Below are 17132 nucleotides of genomic sequence, written 5' to 3'. Positions count from 1 at the left end.
AGAATCTCAAATATATTTTGATTTGTTTAACACCTTGTTGGTTACTATATGATTCCATATGTGTTATTTCATAGTTTTGATGTCTTCAGTATTATTCTACAATGTAGAAAATTGTATAAATAAAGAAAAACCCTTGAATGAGTAGGTGTGTCCAAACTTTTGACTGGTACTATATTATTTATACTCCGGACTCCGACATTGGTCCACCTAATATTTATATATTTCTTAATTCCATTATTTTACTTTTAGACCTGTGTGTATTGTTGTGAGTTGTTAGATATTAGTTTGACCAATCAAATCAACTTTGAAAAAGATCTGATGTAAAAAAGATCTAATGTGATTGGTCAAAAGACCAATTAGTCGGAGAAAATATCAGAATTGGGCTGCCTGTGTAAATGCAACCTTAGGGACATAGCATGGGCAGTTTGAGCTACCAGGAAGTGACGTTGCAAACTAGTTGCAAAATTGCTGCCACCTCTCATTGAGTTACTCAAGTCAAAGGCCCGAATGGGTTACTGCAGGCTGCCATTATCTTTCTCTTGTGTGTGATTTTAAAATAATCAGTTCAAGGACATACAGTACATCTGGTGCATTAGAAGCAATTATTGGTTCCATGATTGTTTTCGAAAAATTGTTTTATTTACATGAAGATTGACCACGAAGATTGCAATTTTTCCATTCACTATAATGGGGGGATCCCATTTTCTGCTAACATCTTCTGCCTTACTGAGGTCGACTTTAAACCTTTTAGTCCCATGGTCCTTAGATTACTGATAAGCTTTGTGGGCACTATGGTGTTGAACGCTGGGCTGTAGTCAATGAACAGCATTGGTGTTCCTTTTGGAGTGGGTCTAGTGTTTCCGGCATGATGGTGTTGATGTGAGCCAAGTCATTTTTGAAGATTATTACTCATTTCACGTGATTGGTGATTCATTTATGTTTGTCTCTCATTAGAATAGATAGACTAGAAATGTTTTAACAATTTCATTTTTAATGTGAAATTATCCCTGTTGCACACAACAATCTTCCCTTCATCCCTTGTCACAAGGGGAGTTATGGTTGATTTACAATTTTTTTTAAACTTCAACCCTGTTACTTTAATTGGTACCTACTATAGTATATTTTCTTAATTTAAACTGTTGAGATTGGAAAACATGTTTTTTTTTATGGATTTGAACTGTTTTTTTTGTTACCAAATTACCTTAGCAAAAAAGGCACTCTAGTGGTGAAATGACCCATCTCTGATCACATTTCTGCAGCGCTGCCCTCAGAACAAGATAGAATAAGAACAATCTGTGTTTGTATCTGTCATTGGAGAATTTGAAACAAAATTTGATTAGTACATCATAGAAATTAAGAATTATTGTGAAAATGTAATGGGAATCATTGTTGGCAGACTAATCAAAATGTTGAAACACTCAGCTGTTGTGCAATCAGCTGTGTCGAATTTTAAGATTTTAAGGCTGATGTTCAATTATGTAATACAAGGCTATGGAAACATGCAAAGGTTCAATGTCCAGTGCTTGTGGGTATAGAGGCGCTGCATCTATGAGGTTTTGGGCTCATCCTCATCACTTGTGCTTTTGTATATGCTTCCGTAGCCCATCAAAGTAAAATATCATTACAAATTATTCTTAGCAATACATTCATGAAGAACTGTGTGAAAAAAAAACAAGCCAGAGAACATCCTTTTCATAACTCTTCTTACATAAAACTGGATAAATAGTAGGTGCAAAACAGAGCATAGGGGAAGTCTATGCATTGAGCTGGCAAAGCAGGGCCACCCCTCGTCTGATCCAGTGCTCGGCGGGCACGTCCGAGTTGAGCGCCATGGCGATTACGTAGTTGGTGGAGTGGCCAGTGGTGGAGAGTGTGCCGCGGCGCTCGCCAGTCTTGTAGACGGGGGAGAGGTAGCACATACGCTGGGGGATGTCCTGCCTTTTGATGGGTTTCAGCCACATCTGGGGGGCAGGAGAGGGAAGAATGGATGGAGGATAAGAATGGAGAGAGAGGGTACAGGCAGAGAGGGGGATGATGTCCACATGAGGAGTAGGCAAAAGGACAATGACGAGGAGAAAAGACAAGGGGGATAATGGTTTTAGGAAATGGAATGGAGAGTGGATGTGAGGAAGAAAGTTGGGACAACATCAGAGAATTAAACAATTAAACCAGTTGGAAATTTGGTGACATAACATTTGATACAATAGTAGTGAGAGAGTGAGTCCCTCAGGTACATTAGCAGGTCTGGTAAAACAAAAAGGGATAAACTGGAACACTCAACTTCTCACAAAAGTGAGTTTGTGAAATCCTCATCCAATCTGATAGCAGGAGCTGCTGGTTAGATTTGCATTTCAAATCTGACAGTGTTTTCCCCCACAAATAATAAACACATTTTTAATAAAGTTCCGCTGTTGTCAAAACAAATTTTGATAATAAGATTGCCCTGAAATGTCTGAATATTAAAAAGAAAATGCTTGTGCATTATTCAACAGCCGGCATTGTGAGGGCAAAGAAGAAGAGGGGGGGAAAAAAACAACTGAGAAAACGTACAAAGCAATCAGTTATACTTTGTCTGGGAGCTTCTTGCAGGAATCTGCCACTAGCAATCTATTTTAATGTCTTACTTAATACACTATTCATACACCATATCAAGTTGTAATTAAGAACCTCGCTAGAAAACTAGGGGAGGATAAGAGAGGACAAACTTTGTTATTCCGCTTGCCATGTTTGGGCTGAAATTGATGCGGCTGGGTGAGGCCCTGAGATAGAGCTTTGAACACAAAGCTGGGAACAATCTCCTGGGTTGAACAACGGAGCAGAATTTTTTTATTCTGCCGTTTGTTGTTGTTTGTACTCTCCTTGGCACCTACAGGGTATTGTAGTCTGATAAAAAGAGCTGCCTCATAGGAGTTAAGACACAGAATATAGATAGAATCTGCTCAGTTTTACTACAGTTGGGTCCACTGATACATGGGAAGATATTTTCCCTCTCTCTCTATGCCCGGTGGAATTAATGGGAAAAGAATACATTAATCTTTATCCTCTGAAACCACTGTGAGGCTTAAGTAAGTATAACGCTATGCATCGAGGGAAGATGGAGATATTGTCCTGACATGAAATGGAAACCCAGTAGATACTGAATCATTTGGAACAAACATCATCAGGATCTTAACACATAGGCCAGGATTCAAACACACTGCACTGTACCACAAAAAGCTGAAATAAATCAATCTCTCTACTATTATTCTAACATTTCACATTCTTAAAACAAAGTGGTGATCCAAACGGACCTAAGACAGGGAAGTGTTACTAGGATTAAACGTCAGGAATTGTGAAAAACTGAGTTTAAATGTATTTGGGTCAGGTGTATGTAAACTTCCGACTTTAACTGTATTTTACCCTATGACAATGTCAGTATTCAACAAATTATTGTTCATGTATACCCTTTAATCATAAAACATTAGAACGCTTAGATTCACAGCTATCCATCAGACACGTGTTCAGATCGAATTAAGTTGGTGCCGAAAGACATGGCAGCTCTGCTTCTAGTTCCTAAGCAACCTTGCAGTATTTTTTATTATTTTACTTACACTATTAGCCCAGAACGTTTTTTGTGTTGAGTTGAGAAGTTGAGTGTTCCAGTTTATCCCTTTTTGTTTTACCAGACCTGCTAATGTACCTGAGGGACTCACTCTCTCACTACTATTGTATCAAATGTTATGTCACCAAATTTCCATTACATATAGCCGGGAAATAACTTTTTATTTTATTTTACACCCTTTTCTCCCCATTTTCATGGTATCCAATTGCTAGTAGTTACTATCTTGTCTCATCGCTACAACTCCCGTACGGGCTCGGGAGAGACGAAGGTCAAAAGCCATGCGTCATCCGAAACACAACCCAACCAAGCCGTACTGCTTCTTTAACACAGTGCGCATCCAACCCGGAAGCCAGCTGCACCAATGTGTCGGAGGAAATACCGTGCACCTGGCAACCTGGTTAGCGTGCACTGCTCCCGGCCCGCCACAGGAGTCGCTGGTGCGCGATGAGACAAGGATATCCCTACCTGCCAAACCCCCCCTAACCCGGACGACGCTAGGCCAATTGTGCGTCGCCCCACGGACCTCCCGGTCGCGGCCGGCTGCGACAGAGCCTGGGCGCAAATCCAGAGTCTCTGGTGGCACAGCTAGTACTAGCTTTGGCCACCCGGGAGGTCAAAATAACTTTTGGGTATCAGAGCGGCAGTAACTGACTAGCATTCTGACCAGGAGTATGACTTTCCAGAATTGGATCCTTTGTTCGTACCTCTTGAGGCAATTTAACTTATCCCAGAGGCTACTCTAAGATGGCGCCGGCTGAGAAGAGGTATTTGGAGTGGACTTTAAGTTTGACTCAGGAGGCGTGCACACCATCTACAGCTTCCGAGTATATTACTCGCTAAAGTTCAGTCCCTGGACAGTAAAGTAGACGAGCTCAGGGAGAGGATCTCCTTCCATAGAGACATCAGGGACTGTAGCATACTCTGTTCACAGAATCATGGCTCTCTCCAGATATATTGTCCCTGTCCATACAGCCAGCTGGGTACCCATTAGTACATAGCGCAGACAAGAATAAAGAACTCTCCGGGAAGAAGAAAGGCGTGGTGTATGTTTCATGATTAACTACTCATGATGTGATTGTAATAACATACAGGAACTCAAGTCCTTTTGTTCACCCAACCTAGAAGACCTCACAATCAAATGCCGAACATATTACCTCCCAAGGGAATTATCTTCGGTTATAGTCACAGCCATGTATATTCCCCCTCAAGCCGATACCACAATGGACCTCAAGGAACTACACTGGACTTTGTGCAAACTGGAAACCACATATCCTGAGGCAGCATTTATTATATCTGGGGACATTAACAAAGCAAATATGAGGACAAAGCTACCCAAATTCTATAACCACATTTCCTGTAGTACTCGTGCTTCAAAAACGCTCATACACTGTTCCTCTCCCTTCTGGGATGGCTACGGGGCCCACCCCCGCCCTCCCTTCGGCAATAAAATCATGACTCCATTCTTCTCCTCACTTCCTATAGGCAAAAACTCAAACAGGAAGTACCTGTGCTAAGGTCTATTCAACATTGGTCCGACCAATTTTTCAGTTTTTGATTTGTTAAAAAAGTTTGAAATATCCAATAAATGTCGTTCCACTTCATGATTGTGTCCCACTTGTTGTTGATTCTTCACAAAAAAATACAGTTTTATATCTTTATGTTTGAAGCCTGAAATGTGGCAAAAGGTCGCAAAGTTCAAGGGGGCCGAATACTTTCGCAAGGCACTGTAATAAGCATGTTAACCCTCTCAGGGCTACTGGCCCAGACGGCATCCCTAGCCATGTCCTCAGAGCATGCGCAGACCAGCTGGCTATCCCAGTCTGCTGTCCCCACTTGCTTCAAGAAGTCCACCATTGTTCCTGTACCCAAGAAAGCAAAGGTAACTGAACTAAATTGCCCTGTAGCACTCACTTCTGTCACCATGAAGTGCTTTGAGAGGATAGCTAAGGATCATATCACCTGCACCTTACCACCCTAGACCCACTTCAATTTGCATACCACCTCAATAGATCCACAGACGAAGCAATTGCCATAGCACTGCACACTGTCCTACCCTACCTGGAGAAGAGGAATACCTATGTAAGAATGCTGTTCATTTGCTACAGATCAGCCTTTAAGACCATAGTACCCTCCAAGCTGATTATTAATCACGGGGCCCTGGGTCTGAACCCCGCCCTGTACAACTGAGTCCTGGATTTCCTGACTGGCCGCCCGCAGATGGTGACGGTAGGAAACAACATCTCCACTACGCTGATCCTCAACACAGGGGCCCCACAATAACCTCTCTCTCAATGTCAACAAAATGAAGGAGCTGATGGAACACTGGTCACTTTAACAATGTTTACACACTGTTTTACTAACTTCATTTTGCCATCCTATTCAACTATTGCTGTATATATACAGATACACTAAATATTCTATCCACATACTGTCCATAATGTCTATACATCCCATCACATATATATATTCCGGACATTGCTTATCCTAAAATGTATATATTTCTAATTTCCGTTATTTTACTTTTAGATCTGTGTGTAATGCTGTGAATTGTTAGATATTAATGCAATGCTGGAGCTAGGAACACAAGCATTTCACTACATCCACAATAACATCTGCTAAATATTTGTATGCGACCAATAAAATTTGATTTAATTCTACACATTTTCAGGTCAACAGAACTTTCACCTTTGACCTCTTGGGTGCATATCAGAATTACCTGTATACATTACTTTAAAAAGGAAACCTGGATATATTTGAAACGTTGACAAGTGTTTCCGAAAGTTCATGAAATTACCTTTCAAATGATATATAATATGTAACATATATAAGGTCTGTTCATCTATCCCTCGATCCTGACTAGTCTCCCAGTCCCTGCCGCTGAAACGTCCCCACAGCATGATGCTGCCACCACCATGCTTCACTGTAGGGATGGTGCAAAGATTCCTCCAGATGTGACACTTGGCATTCAGGCCAAATAATGCAATCTTGGATTCATCAGACCAGAGAATCTTGTTTCTCATGGTCTGAGAGTCCTTTAGGTGCCATTTGGCAAACTCCAAGCGGGCTGTCATGGACCTTTTACTGAAGAGAGGCTTCCGTCTGGCCACTCTACCATAAAGGTCTGATTGTTGTAGTGCTGCAGAGATAGTTGTCCTTCTGGAAGGTTCTCCCATCTCCACAGAAGAACTCTAGAGCTCTTTCAGAGTGATCATCGGCTTCTTGGTCACCTCCCTGACCAAGATCCTTCTCCCCCGATTGGAGAATGCCTTCAACTGAAATGTGCCTTCTGCCTTTAACCCAACCCCTCTGAATCAGAGAGGTGCGTGGGGCTGCCTTAATTGACATCCACGTCTTCGGCGCCTGGGGACAGTGGGTTAACTGACTTGCTCAGGGGCAGAATGACAGATTTTTACCTTGTTAGCTCAGGGATTCGATCCAGCAACCTTTCGGTTACTGGCCCAAAGCTCTAACCACTTGCTCAATTTGGCCGAGCGCCCAACAGGAAGAGACTTGGGGGTTCCAAACTTTTTCCATTTAAGAATGATGGAGGTAACTGTGTTCTTGGGGGCCTTCAATGCTGTAGATATGTTTTAGTACCCTTCCCCAGATCTGTGCCTCGACACAATCCTTTCTCTGAGCTCTATGGACAATTCTTTTGACCTCATGGCTTGGTTTTTGCTCTGACATGCACTGTCAACTGTGGGACCTTATATAGACCAATGGCCAATCAATTGATTTTACCACAGGTGGACTCCAATCAAGTTGTTCAAAACATCTCAAGGATGATCAATGGAAACAGGATGCACCTGAGCTCATAGCAAAGGGTCTGAATACTTATGTAAATAAGGTATTTCTGTTTCTTTATTTTTATACACTCACTTTGTCATTATAGGGTATTGTGTGTAGATTGATGAGCATTTTTTTTAACTTAATCTACTTTAGAATAAGGCTGTAACATAACAAAATGTGGAAAAAGTCAAGTGGTCTGAATACTTTCGGAATGCACTGTATATAAAGGTGTTGAATTATTCACAGAATTGTAGGTTAATTAAGCATATTAGAAATAACATTATGTCATCAGAAAATGTTATGTCACCCTTCATATATCACAGCTTTTGGGGAATTGGCAGTGGTTTATGCACCCTACATAGGGAGCTATTAAAGGTAATAAACAGTCCAAATCATGTTTTTCATGAAATATGATATTTGGATGAAACCAGATCAAAGTATGAAAAATGACTTGTTGCTTCTACATTGATAAAGTTTTATCATAAAGTTACTGGTTCCCACTCCCATGTCAAACACTTGGATTCAGGAGTTGGGATTAATAAGGGAATAGGGTGACATCACCATACATTATAATACACCAATGGTAGCATTATATTTGCTTATTTGCTAATGTCAGAGAAGGCATGATTGCAAAAGGGCATAGTTTATATTGCTCGATAGCTACTCTACTGGTGACAAAATGTTACCGTGTCAGCAAATATAATTAAACGTTTACAATATTAATCTATGTTTCCCCTTTAATCTGTGTCTGGTGTTACTGGTTAGCAAGGTCTTTAGCCAGCATGGAACAAAAAGGGGGAAAGGGTCATTTTAAATAATTTCACCATTCAAATAATATAAAACGTAGCCACTGACTAGTGGTAGTTAGACACTTGTAATGCCTAAGGTTATCTATCATCCCATCTGGCAGTGCCTGTCTTTACAGCATCAAGCCAGCTATGTTTGCCAGCTAGCCTGTTAAAGATAGGGCTGACTACTGCCCCCTTTGGAGGAATTGCGTGCCCATAGTAAACAGAAAAAAAATCTGTCGAAAATTGCTAATATATGCATATAATAATTATTATTGAATAGAAAACACTCTAAAGCTTCTAAAACCGTTCAAATTATGTCTGTATGTAAAGCAGAACTCTAAAGCAGAACTCGGCAGCCATTCTCCCAAACTCTCTCTTGGCAACAGAAAAGTTGGGACAACTTTGACGTCATCGCCCCCACCCTTCCCAACCAGCTACAGATCTGGGAACAGTTCCTATCTCTTCAGCGCGATGTCCCCTTTCAGTGGGGCCTGTCATTGTGAGAATCGCGCGCTCCCTCAAGTTTTGGCGGGCTGAAACCTCCGGGTCACGCGAAAATACATGTACTTTCATGCGGCGTCGGGTCCGTTGCTCTCTTTGTTCCAAGATTCACCAAACGATGTAGGTTTGTCTGTTCACGCTAAGGATTGTTTTGCATGTTTAGAACATGCTAAAGCTCGATTCTGCACTTAGTTTGACCAGTTTAGTCGACATATGTAATTTTGAAGTTTTGATGCGCATCCACTAGAATTTTGGCTGCATTTCGACCGGAATTTGTCGTGTTTGATAACCTAAAGACACAGACTTGAAAACCAAACGCAGTTTTTGGTAAGTATAACTCCTTCCACGTCTTCTGATTGAAGAACATCAAAGGTAAGGGAATATTTATGTGTTAATTATGGGTTTCTGTGGACTCCGAGATAGAGGAGACATAATGCTAATTTCTGAGCGCCGTCTCATATTATAGCCTAGTGAACGAATTCTGTAACGTTAAAAATAAATGTAACACAGCGGTTGCATTAAGAAGAAGTGTATCTTTCTAACTATATGTAGAACATGTATATTTAGTCAAAGTTTATGATGTGTATTGCTTGTTATCTGACGTTAGCTCCGGCAGATATCATCATTTCTCCGGACATTTGAGTAGCATTTTTTGAACATGGCGTCATTGTAAACAGAGATTTATGGATATAAATGGCATATTATTGAAAAAAACATAAATGTACTGTGTAACATGTCCTATTACTGTCATCTGATGAAGATTTTCAAAAGGTTAGTGAATTATTTTTCTTTTAATCCTGCGGTTGTTGATTGCATATTTTGTTCAACGTGGCTATTCAAATTAGCTGTGTCTTTGGTGGTGGTTTGACATAAATATGTGCTATGTTTTCGCCGTAAAACATTTTAGAAATCTGACTTGCTGGCTAGATGAACAAGGTGTTTATCTTTCATTTGAGCCATTGGACTTGTTAATGTGTGGAGGTTACATATTTCTAAGAATATTTTTGCGTTCCATGCGCCACGTCCCAGTTAACGTCGGAAGGGATCGTTCCCAAATGGGAACCCTAACCCGTCATGAGGCTAGCCTAGTTGAAAATATTTTGCTGCGTTCCCTGTCCTTGTCTACAACAACTCCATTCAGATTAAACAACAGCCTACCACTTTTGTTGGTCAACAATAACAACAAATGGCATGCATGAAACATGTGCAGGCAAAACGGTATGTCTTTTATGTGGCACACATTATAAAAACTACATTCAAAGTTTGTTTTATTAAATTAAGAATTTATAACATCATGGTATATCCCTGTGTCACGCCCTGACCTTAGAGAGCCTTTTTATTCTCCATTTTGGTTAGGTCACGGTGCCAGCTCCCTGCACTTGCCGTGCTAAGGTTGTCATCTCTCCAGGAGAGGTTGTGCCATCTCTATGTTCCAGACCTCCACTGTGCCTCCACAGCCCGGTTCGTCCTGTGCCAGCTTCACGCTCCAGGCCTCCAGTGCGCCTCCACAGCCCAGAACGTCCTATGCCGGCTCCATGCACACGGCCTCCAGTGCGTCTCCCCAGCCGGGTACACCCTGTGCCAGCTCCACGCTCCAGGCCTCCAGGGGGTCTCCCCAGCCCGGTAAGTCCTGTGCCAGCTCCACGCACCAGGCCTCCAGCGACAGTCGGCGGTCCAGAGCCTCCAGCGACAGTCGGCGGTCCAGAGCCTCCAGCGACAGTCGGCGGTCCAGAGCCTCCAGCGACAGTCGGCGGTCCGGAGTCTCCAGCGACGGTTCCCAGTCCGGAGACTCCAGCGACGGTTCCCAGTCCGGAGACTCCAGCGACGGTTCCCAGTCCGGAGACTCCATCGACGATCCATGGCCCGGAGCCTCCATCGACGATCCATGGCCCGGAGCCTCCATCGACGATCCATGGCCCGGAGCCTCCATCGACGATCCATGGCCCGGAGCCTCCATCGACGATCCATGGCCCGGAGCCTCCATCGACGATCCATGGCCCGGAGCCTCCAGTGAGGGTTCCTAGTCCAGAGCATCCTGCGTGGGTTCCCAGTCCAGAGCATCCTGCGTGGGTTCCCAGTCCAGAGCATCCTGCGAGGGTTCCCAGTCCAGAGCCTTCTGCGAGGGTTCCCAGTCCAGAGCCTTCTGCGAGGGTTCCCAGTCCAGAGCCTTCTGCGAGGGTTCCCAGTCCAGAGCCTTCTGCGAGGGTTCCCAGTCCAGAGCCTTCTGCGAGGGTTCCCAGTCCAGAGCCTTCTGCGACGGTTCCCAGTCCGGAGACTCCAGCGACGGTTCCCAGTCCGGAGACTCCAGCGACGATCCATGGCCCGGAGCCTCCAGTGAGGGTTCCCAGTCCAGAGCCTCCAGTGAGGGTTCCCAGTCCAGAGCATCCTGCGAGGGTTCCCAGTCCAGAGCCTTCTGCGAGGGTTCCCAGTCCAGAGCCTTCTGCGAGGGTTCCCAGTCCAGAGCCTTCTGCGAGGGTTCCCAGTCCAGAGCCTTCTGCGAGGGTTCCCAGTCCAGAGCCTTCTGCGAGGGTTCCCAGTCCAGAGCCTTCTGCGAGGGTTCCCAGTCCAGAGCCTTCTGCGAGGGTTCCCAGTCCAGAGCCTTCTGCGAGGGTTCCCAGTCCAGAGCCTTCTGCGAGGGTTCCCAGTCAAGAGCCTTCTGCGAGGGTTCCCAGTCCGGACTCCCTAGTGACGTTCTACGGTCCGGAGTCCCCGGTGACGATCCACGGTCCGGTTCCACATAAGTGGAGGGATCCGTGAGCGTAGCGGGGTCTACATCCCGAACCGGAGCGCCGCCGAGGCTAGATGTCCACCCGGACCCTCCCCCATAGAGTCAGGTTTGCACCTTTGGAGGGGGGGTACTGTCACGCCCTGACCTTAGAGAGCCTTTTTATTCTCTATTTTGGTTAGGTCAGGGTGTGACTAGGGCGGGTACTCTTGTTTTTTTTATTTCTATGTTGGCCTGGTATGGTTCCCAATCAGGGGCAACTGTCTATCGTGGTCTCTGATTGGGGATCATATTTAGGCAGCCTTTTCCCACTGGGTTTTTGTGGGATCTTGTCTATGTATAGTTGCCCGCGAGCAATACATTAGCTTCATGTTTTGTTTTGCACTTTATTGTTTTCTGTGAGTTTCATTTAAATAAACATGTGGAACTCTACACACGCTGCGCCTTGGTCCGACAATCTTTACATCAACGATTGTGACACCCTACGTGTAGCAATGTCACGATAGATCATTCATTTAATTGAGAGAAAGCCTTTTCATTGTTAAAATAGGCCTATGATTTCTTCTCCTAAAAAATCTATACTCTTCCAAGAATTAGAATATTAACGTCCGTTCGAATATTTGAAAAACCGTGCCCATCCCTAATGCATTTACATTAGTATAAAAGGATACGTAAAATCAGATTTTTTGATTTGTCATTATGGTTCATCATGGTAATGTCTTTGATGACCCTAAAACATTTCAAGTTAATAGGCCATTGTGAAGTAGATTTAAACAGGATTTAAATGAACAAGTAAAATCTGAAATCCTTGAGGCAAATTTGTTCAGCATAAAGAAATGGACATACATACAATGTTGCTATAGATGAAACATGGCAGTAGATACAGTTGAAGTCTGAAGTTTACATACACTTAGGTTGGAGTCATTAAAACTTGTTTTTCAACCACTCCACAAAGTTCTTGTTAACAAACTAATAGTTTTGGCAAGTCAGTTAGGACATCTACTTTGTGCATGACACAAGTAATATTTCCAACAATTGTTAACAAACAGATTATTTCACTTATAATTCACTGTATCACAATTCCAGTGGGTCAGAAGTTTACAAACACTAAGTTGACTGTGCTTCTAAACAGCTTAGAAAAAAAACTGAAAATTATGTCACAGCTTTCGAAGGTTCTGATAGACTAATTGACATCATTTGAGTCAATCCGAGGTGTACCTGTGGATGTATTTCAAAGCCTACCTTCAAACTCAGTGCCTCTTTGCTTGACATCATGGGAAAATCAAAAGAAATCAGCCAAGACCTAAAAAAAAAAATTAAAAAAAAAAGTGTAGACATCCACAAGTCTGGTTCATCCTTGGGAGAAATTTCCAAACGCCTGAAGGTACCACGTTCATCTGCACAAACAATAGTACGCAAGTATAAACACCCAGCCGTCATACCGCTCAGGAAGGAGACATGTTCTGTCTACTAAATATTAATGTACTTTGGTGCAAAAAGTGCAAATCAATCTCAGAACAACAGCAAAGGACCCTGTGAAGATGTTGGAGGAAACCGATACAAAACGAGTCCTGTATCGACATAACCTGAAAGGCCGCTCAGCAAGGAAGAAGCCACTGATCCAAAACCACCATAAAAAAAGCCAGACTACGGTTTGCAACTGGACATGGATACAAAGATCGTACTTTTTGGAGAAATGTCCTCTGGTCGGATGAAACAAAAAATAGAAGAACACCATCCCAACCGTGAAGCACGGGGGTGGCAGCATCATGTTGTGGGTGTGCTTTGCTGCAGGAGGGGTGCTTTGCTGCAGGAGGGACTGGTGCACTTCACACAATAGATGGCTTCATGAGGCAGGAAAATTATGTGGACATATTGAAGCAACATCTCAAGACATCAGTCAGGAAGTTAAAGCTTGGTCGCAAATGGGTCTTCCAAATGGACAATGACCCCAAGCATACTTCCAAAGTTGTGGCAAAATGGCTTATGGACAACAAAGTCAAGGTATTGGAGTGGCCATCACAAAGCCCTGACCTCAATCTTATAGAAAATGTCTGGGCAGAACTGAAAAGGCGTGTGTGAGCAAGGAGGCCTACAAACCAGACTCAGTTTCACCAGCTCTGTCAGGAGGAATGGGCCAAAATTCACCCAACTTATTGTGGGAAGCTTGTGGAAGGCTACCCGAAACGTTTGACCCAAGTTAAACAATTTAAAGGCAATGCCAGCAAATACTAATTGAGTGTACGTAAACTTCTGACCCACTGGGAATGTGATGAAGGAAATAAAAGCTGAAATAAATCATTCTTTTACTATTATTCTGACATTTCACATTCTTAAAATAAAGTGGTGATCCTAACTGACCAAAGACAGGGAATTTTTACTAGGATTAAATGTCAGGAATTGTGAAAAACGGAGTTTAAATGTATTTGACTAAGGTGTATGTAAACTTCCAACTTCAACTCTATGAGGGTCTACATTAGACTGCTTATAACACTGAACCTATAGGTCAATCGGCACCATTCTTTTTGACCAAGTTACTCATGGCCTCTAGTTTCTGTGTGCCAAATTAGAAAAAAAGTTACCAGTATATTCTTGAGTTATTTGACCATTTCAAATATTTTTTTTTTAAAGAAAACAATAGGTTTTGCTTCGCTGTGAACCACTAAAAATAGTTTAAGATGATCTTTCACCCAGGAATGACAAGTCATTTGGCGGCAGGGTAGCCTAGTGGTTAGAGTGTTGGACTAGACACCGGAAGGTTGCAAGTTCAAATCCCTGAGCTGACAAGGTACAAATCTGTCGTTCTGCCCCTGAACAGGCAGTTAACCCACTGTTCCTAGGCCATCATTGAAATAAGAATTTGTTCTTAACCGACTTGCCTAGTTAAATAAAGGTAAAATAAATAAATGTTTGTTGCAAATTTGTATGTGTATTGCTTAAGGTGTAAGTTGTGAGCTTGTGATGAGTCACTCACCACAGGCATGGCGTCGTGTAGCACTTTGGGGTAGGACTCAGCCAAGAGCTTGGTCTTTCTGTCCCAACGTGCACAGTCAAGGTAGAGCCCATAAATGTACACACCTGAGAAACACACATACAATCAGATACATGATACCTAGCACACCACCTGTTGACGCACGCACACACACACCAGAGTACAATTTCAACATGATGCACAGAGTACAATTTTAATATTGTACTCAAGTGTAACTGTGGCCTCCAATCTTGAAGCCAGAAGCATCATGGCAAACTGATGAAAGAGCAGCAGGGGACTGATGGAGAGGTTACAGTACAACATGATACAAAATGTTTTGAACACATTTCTAACAAATTCAATGGCTTATTTCATATGAATTGAAATAATTTCCTTTGAGAGGGTGATGCAGGGCTGGGGACAGAGGGGAGCTTCCCTCTTTCTCTCCCCGTATCAATTTATTTTCCAATCATTACCTTCCTCCATTTCTTTCCATACTCTCTCTCTAGTCTCTTGCTACCCACCATTCGCGCTAACCTTTACCTTTCAGACTCTCTCTCCATCACCTTTCTCTCTCCCTTCCCACTTGCCCTCTCTAAAACTGCTCTGGATGTGATCAGGACAAACTGGAAAAGCAGGATTTTGGCTCAGGAATAGGTCAGTTTCAATGAATGGAGGATTGTGTCAGAAAAGCAGGAATTCCCGATTAATCAGGAGAAATCACATCCCTCATCTCTTTCTCTACGTCACCCTTTTACTTCTCCCTGCCCTCTCTCACCCTTCCATCCCTCCACCCTCTGTCTGTCTCACCGTCTTCGGGGGGCTGGCGATACTCCTTGTCATCCAGCACCTCAAAGTCAAAGCCCAGCAAGTCGATGGGGATGGTGTGTTTGCGGGCATAGTTCTGCTGGCCTCCTGTCAGGAAGGCCTGGGTGAAGAAGAAGCCTGACATCCAGAATACTGCCGGAGTCCCGTGTTCATACCAGTCCTGCAGAGGGACGAATGGAGCACAGCACAAAGGCTTAATGCAAAGGCAAACTAAGGTCGGCGGCAATTAAAGGTTGATACATTGCAAGTGCAGTATGAAAGTTTACCTACCCCCTCATGAGGTAAAGGTTTTCTGTAAAAAAACAATAAAGGCAGGCTGAAGGTCAGAAACAGCCTTGTCAACAGGAGCAACACAATATCCAACAGTCGCCCCCTGCTAATAGTCAAAGTTTAAAGTACACTACTTGACCAAAAGTATGTGGACATGTGCTCGTCGAAATCTCAATCTGTCACCCTCTGATCTGTTTCACCTGTCCTTGTGCTCGTCTCCACCCCCCCTCCAGGTGTTCCCCATTATCCCCTGTGTATTTATATCTGTGTTTTATGTCTCTGTTGCTAGTTATTCTTGTTTGTTCAAGCCTACCAGCATTTTGTCTCAGCTCCTAATTTTCCCTAGTCTCTCTTTTTCTCGTACTCCTGGTTTTTGACCTTTGCTTGTCCTGACTCTGTACCCGCCAGCATGACCTGAGCCTGCCGGCAGTCCTGTACCTTTGTTCCACCTCTGGATTACCGACCTCTGCCTGACCTGACCCTGCCTGCCGTCCTGTACCTTGGCCTCTGCTCTGGATTATCGAGCCCTGTCTGCCTTGACCTGTCGTTTGCCTGCCCTGTGGTTACAATAAACACTTGCACTTGGGTCTTACCTTGAAACCTGATACATTCCCACCGTCACTGGAACTAAGGGGCCTGGCCCAAACCATGAAAAACAGCCCTAGACCATTATTCCTCCTCCACCAAACGTTACAGTATGTATTAGGACAGGTAGCATTCTTCTGGAATCCGCCAAACCCAGATTCGTCAGTCAGCCTGCCAAATGGTGACGAGTGATTGATCACTCCAGAGCATGCGTTTCCAATGCTCCAGAGTCCAATGGCAGTGAGATTAAAACCACTCCAGCGGATGCTTGACATTGTGCATGGTGATCTTAGGCTTGTGTGCGGCTGCTCAGCCATTGACAGCTCCCGGCGAACAGTTATTGTAATGAAGTTGGGAACTCGGTAGTGAAATGCTTACTTACAAGCCCTTAACCAACAATGCAGTTTTAAAAAATATCCCCAAAAATTAAGAGATAAATTAATTAAATTAGCCGGGCTATATACAGGGGATACCGGTAGCGTCAATGTGCAGGGGCACCGGTGTTGGGGTAATATGAACATGTAGGAAGAGTTATTAAAGTGACTATGCATAGATAATAATAGAGAGTAGCAGCAGCGTAGGGGGGAGGGGGTTCATGCAAATAGTCAGTTGATTAGATGTTCAGGAGTTTTATGGCTTGGGGTAGAAGCTGTTTAGAAGCCTCTTGGACCTAGACTTGGCGCTCCAGTACCGCTTGTCATGCGGTAGCAGAGAGAACAATCTATGGCTAGGGTGGCTGGACTCTGACAATTTCTAGGGTCTTCCTCTGACACCACCTGGTATAGAGGTCCAGGATGGCAAAAAGCTTGGCCCCAGCGAAGTACTGGGTCGTACCCACCACCCTCTGTAGTGCCTTGCGGTCGGCGGCTGAGCAGTTGCCATACCAGGCGGTGAAAAGGCGGGCCGAACACGTCCCCATTAATATCGATAGGGCTGTAGTGGAGCAGGTCGAGAGTTTCAAGTTCCTTGGTGTCCACATCACCAATGAACTGTCATGGTCCAAACACACCAAGACAGTCGTGAAGAGGGCACGACAAAACCTTTTGATCCTCAAAAGGTTCTACAGCTGCA

At 43.7% G+C, this 17132-nt stretch overlaps 1 protein-coding gene across 3 annotated transcripts in view; it reads right to left on the bottom strand.

The window, feature by feature from the left end:
• Positions 1–971: 971 nt before the first annotated feature.
• Positions 972–17132, bottom strand: part of dnah7 (dynein, axonemal, heavy chain 7) — a 228584-nt gene continuing 212423 nt past the window's right edge. For 2 of the 3 annotated variants that reach the window (XM_042314994.1, XM_024403140.2), the window contains 3 exons: positions 15189–15366; positions 14382–14485; positions 972–1961 (listed from right to left, as the gene is read on the bottom strand). In XM_042314994.1, coding sequence (XP_042170928.1) covers positions 1755–1961; positions 14382–14485; positions 15189–15366 — 489 coding nt within the window. In that variant the 3' untranslated portion in view covers positions 972–1754. Of the gene's footprint in view, positions 1962–14381; positions 14486–15188; positions 15367–15476; positions 15499–17132 lie in introns of those variants that run through there. The other variant, XM_042315009.1, reaches the window with a different exon arrangement.

Source organism: Oncorhynchus tshawytscha, linkage group LG03 (assembly GCF_018296145.1).
Source record: "Oncorhynchus tshawytscha isolate Ot180627B linkage group LG03, Otsh_v2.0, whole genome shotgun sequence".
Taxonomy (NCBI): domain Eukaryota; kingdom Metazoa; phylum Chordata; class Actinopteri; order Salmoniformes; family Salmonidae; genus Oncorhynchus; species Oncorhynchus tshawytscha.
This window is presented reverse-complemented; position numbering and strand designations above follow the sequence as displayed.